The 4,755-nt window shown below is 46.8% G+C and overlaps 1 protein-coding gene across 1 annotated transcript; it reads right to left on the minus strand.

Moving 5' to 3' along the window:
• Nucleotides 1–631: 631 nt before the first annotated feature.
• LOC147692280 (uncharacterized) lies at nucleotides 632–2,278 on the minus strand. Its single transcript, XM_086939517.1, has one exon. The coding sequence runs from the start codon at nucleotides 2,276–2,278 to the stop codon at nucleotides 632–634; it is 1,647 nt and encodes a 548-aa protein (XP_086795643.1).
• Between the last annotated feature and the right edge of the window lie 2,477 nt (nucleotides 2,279–4,755).

Raw genomic sequence — 4,755 nt, forward strand, 5'->3', positions numbered from 1 at the left:
CCTCACCCCAAAGAGTGCGCCAAGAGGACTAACTCATATCATCACAGCAATACATTATAACATGGTACAGTGAAGCAAAACGCGCCCCTTCTGGAAAAATACTGAACCCCAGAGAGAGGAACAATGGCATCATACAAGAGGCATCTGCACCTGCAAAGGCAACATTTGGATATCTCTGCCCAAGGCCGCGGAGCCGGGCCCCAGCGTCTCTGGTGCATGAGAACATTACTGATAAGGAACTTGTTAGTTTCGGCCACAGCTAGCTGAGAAACGAAAAACTGCTGCATTAGGGTTTTTCTATTCCTACGGGAGGGGGAGTGAGCGAGTGCGACTCGCAGACACAGAGGAATACTCAAAATGGAGGCACACAAGCTAAGCTAAGGAAACTAAATATCACCACACGTATAAATGAATAATCACATGAAGAGTAAAAATAACGCAAAGGCATAAGTATATACTTCATTAGTTAGACACATGATACTAACTTGCATATGTAAATGTTAATGGGTGGGGCATCGGAAAATGAAACCTATCAGACCCTCCTTTTAGCATCATTTGGCTAACTGGAGCGTAGCCTTTATTAGCTAAAAAGGTAGCGCCTTTACACTCCATTCTAGGGGCGGGGCACACTTCAATCAAAAATATCATCATCATTAAGCATCAACCAACGAATATCTGGAAGCTCAATTGCAGTAGAAGCAGGATATTGACCAGTCACTTTTCTTGGGGGCAGTAAATTGCTAGCACACATTGAGCAACAAGGGGGGAGGCAGTAAACACAAAGGCAGCATGTCAGGAGTACACCCACTACTCCTACAATCCCCATTAATATTTTCCAGCCCCACGAGGAGAAAACACCCCAGAGCCACCCCTGTAGTGACCATGTCCCAGTGTCCTGATGAAGTTCAGTCGCTAGTCTATGAAGTTTCTGTACCGCTAAGTTAACTGTCCGGGCTGAATCGGGAATATACACGCAGCAGGACGTCCCGATGACGCGGCAGGCTCCACCCCTATCAGCAAGGATGACGTCTAACACCATCCTGTTTTGGATCGTACATAATCTCATAGCCTGCATCTCAACAGACATATTAGCAGCAATGTCTGCTTCAGTGTTGACCACTTTCTCCATTACCCTCGACAATCTACGGATGGCCCTACTGTTAAATATCGGACCCCAGAATGGCAATAAGCCCTTAGAAAAATCTGTCCATTGTTGTAAAGAGGTGTCAGTCTGATCTACATCCTCAACCTGGAGCGCCCTCCTTATGCGCTGCTCTGGCGGACTGGTGAACCTACGATGAGTCTTATGGTAGTCGGAAGGTGCCACATACACAGGTGGAAGCAGATAGGCCAGATAACAGACTGCACCCCAGCCCTCGGGCAGCCATAGATACCCATTGTCTCCGCTGACAAAGTAAATATTGGGAGGCGTGACTAGAGAAGGACTAAGAGGCAGGCGGATCGATGCAGTCACGTTGCAAGAACTGTTCCCAACCTTTATAGGACCCCTCCCTGCTATACAAAAGAATGGTGACGGCCCCACAACTGCTAAGGGCATCAAAGAATTATTGCTACCGTTCGTTGTTGAGGGGTGTCTATATGACAGAGAAGAATTTAACTGTAGAAAACTCTCCCTTACTTTGTCAGTGTCATTGGGAGTCATGAATCGTCCTACTTTCTTCGAACATGTCTCCAAAAATGTTTGGTCAAAACGTCCGTCAGTAAACAGCTGTCCAAGAGAAGAAGCGGGCATAGGGCGTACCCGCATTGTCATAGTAGATCCTCTGTCGGGTAGTCGGGGAGATAGAAAATCAGGTTGCTGGAAATATTTGACCATACCAATCAAAGTGTACCACCCCACACAACTATTCACCGGTGTCAGGGGAAGTGCCAGGAATCTATCTTTTTTATAAGCAGCAGAAGGTAACAACCCACAAACCCAACAATCGGTCACATTATATACTGCATGAGCATGATGTAGAGTCTTAATAAAAACATTATCTCTATAGCCTTTGCGTAAACATTGTTCACCATAATCAACAGTAATCATGTTATGTTCGGGGATGGCAGAAGGCGTGGGAGCAAACACATGTACAGGATAGACTTTGTCCAGAAAAAACAATATTCCAAGGACCACAATGAATGCAATAAGCAGTATTACGATGACCACTATTTTTCCTTTACGTGGTAAAGCCAACCATGGGGAATCAGGCTCTGGTCTACGAGGAGCCGCAAAAGGCTGCTCCTCGTTGGGGACGGGACGGCCAAAGGGGTACATTTCTTTTACCAAAAATCAAAACCCAAAAAAAAAACTAAACTAGAAAAATAGTCCCAGGCACTCCAAAACCGGCCAGAGGGGTTCTTCAACCCTTAAAAAGGGATCTTCGTCCCTGTGTCCGTTAAAGCCTCACAGGTAGACTTCTATTGTTCATTACCTAATCCCTCGTTGGAGTTGCACAGCTGTAGCAACTCAGGAGCACTAATCTGGGCCCAGACACCGCTCTAATGTCTCGTTAAACAGAATCTTCGGCCAAACACCAGGGCTCTTACTAGTCCATCCCTATCACTAAGCTATTCTGTGAGATATTGTCCACACCTCTTCCTGTTCCAGTACCCTATCTAAGCCCTTCTTCCAGTGTTCAGTCCCTCATGCCTTTCTCCTTTCTGGGCCGCAGATTATAACGAGTGCTCCCTCGCACTTCAGGATCTGTGAACAGAATGGGGAGGTCTTTGGCAAAGATTGCGTCCTCTGATGTCTGGTCACTTTTCTCAATGGGAACCTCGGAGCTTGCAACAATTATTTTCTTTCTCTTTACTGTACTCAGCTCCTCTCCCATCAGTGAAGCATCAGAGAAAGGTGTGTATCTTGGTATCACTTCACACTCTTGGTCAGCAACGCCGTCTCTCACCCATTTGTCATACGGTAATGGCAGTGGAACCTTCTTCACATGAGAGGCATGCGTCCACGCCTTTTGACCCTCAACTCGAAGTGCGGTGCGGGTGGTCAGGAGCATCTGCTTCGGCTCTGACCACCTCGGCTCCAGGCAAGACTTCCGTTGGTACTTCTTCACTACAACCCAGTCCCCGGGTTGTATGGCATGTCCGGGCCCCTCCGGCAACGGCTTCAGGGTGTCTGCTACCTGCTGATGAATAGAACGAAGATCTTTAGTCAAAGCATACATGTAGTCTATCAACAGAGGGGACTCAATCTCCGAAAAACATTTTGGTCTCGGTACCCCACACACATTAGAGGGGCGGCCGAAAACCACCTCGTGAGGGAAGACGCCCGTTTTGGAATTAACTGTCACTCTGGTGGAAAGTAAAGCTAAGGGAAGGGCATCTGGCCAATGGAGTCCTGTACTCTCCTGTATTTTGGCCATCTTCAATTTTAGTGTTCCATTAAACCTCTCCACTAGTCCCGCGGCTTGAGGGTGTTGGGCTGCATGGAACTTTTGAGAAATCTGCAGACCCTTACATATCTGCTTCATCAATTCAGCATTAAAGGATGTGCCATTATCACTCCAGATCACTCGAGGCAGGCATAGCGGGAGAAATACTCCTTTATCAACATCTTGGCTGTAGAAATGGCCATGCAATCTTTTGTTGGGAATGCCTCCACCCACCTGCTAAAAGAGCATACAACCACCAAGACATATTTGAGGTTGTTAACCCTTTCCATTTCAATATAATCCATCTGAATCACCTCAAAAGGGAAAGAAGGGGGGCGAAATTGCCCACTGGGACAGGTGTTCCTTTTCCTGGATTATGCCTCAAACATACCATGCACTGGTGTACTAAATGGGTAGCTACTTTAGAAATATTCTTTTTGCTCCGCACTGGGTCTAATAATTTGCATATACCCTTGGCACTAATATGTGCTGGCCCATGAGCCATTGTCACCACTGGGCGGACATATGCGTCTGGGAGTAACCATCGTCTTTTGTCTGTCACATCTGTCCAACATTCATCAGAATCCAATTGCCCCCCACCATCCTTCCATGTCCTCAATTCATCCTCAGTCGCCTTTTCTTGTATGTTCTTTATGCTCTGCACAATATCTGCAAACATATTAACATCTGGTACCCATCTAGCTGGTCCTGCCACAAACATTCGTGGGAGTTTCGTCCTAGCTGTCCTCTTTGCTGTCTGGTCTGCGAACTCATTTCCTAGTCCTACATCATCAACCACCGCTTTGTGTGCAATACACTTTATCACAGCTAGTCGTCTGGGTAGCGTCAATGCTGTCAGTAGTCGTAATATCAATGGGCCGTGCTGAATTCTTTGTCCATGTGATGTCAAAAACCCCCGTTCTGCCCACAGTCACCCATAACTATGAGCCACGCCAAAGGCGTATTGGCTGTCAGTGTAGATATTCACATCCAGTCCTTCACTCAACTCACACGCTCGCAACAAGGCTATTATTTCTGCAGCTTGGGCCGAATAATATGGAATCCTAGAAGTCTCCACTACTGTCTGTAATGTCGTAACTGCATATGCTGCCGTCGACGTACCGTCTGCAAGTTTAAAACAAGACCCATCAACATACAACTCCCCATCAGGATCATCTAGGGGTGTATCGGTCAAGTCAATTCTCCCTTTCGTCTCCTCCTCTGTCCGAAACAAACAATCGTGCATTTCATCTTCCTTTGTATCTGTTGGGATGGGTAGCAACGTGGCTGGGTTCAGAGTGGCACATCTCTTTATCGTGACATGGGGTGCGAATAGTGTCATTTCATAACCAGTAAGGCGAGCACT

Source organism: Lissotriton vulgaris, chromosome 9 (genome assembly GCF_964263255.1).
Source record: "Lissotriton vulgaris chromosome 9, aLisVul1.2, whole genome shotgun sequence".
In the NCBI taxonomy this organism is placed as follows: Eukaryota; Metazoa; Chordata; class Amphibia; order Caudata; family Salamandridae; genus Lissotriton; species Lissotriton vulgaris.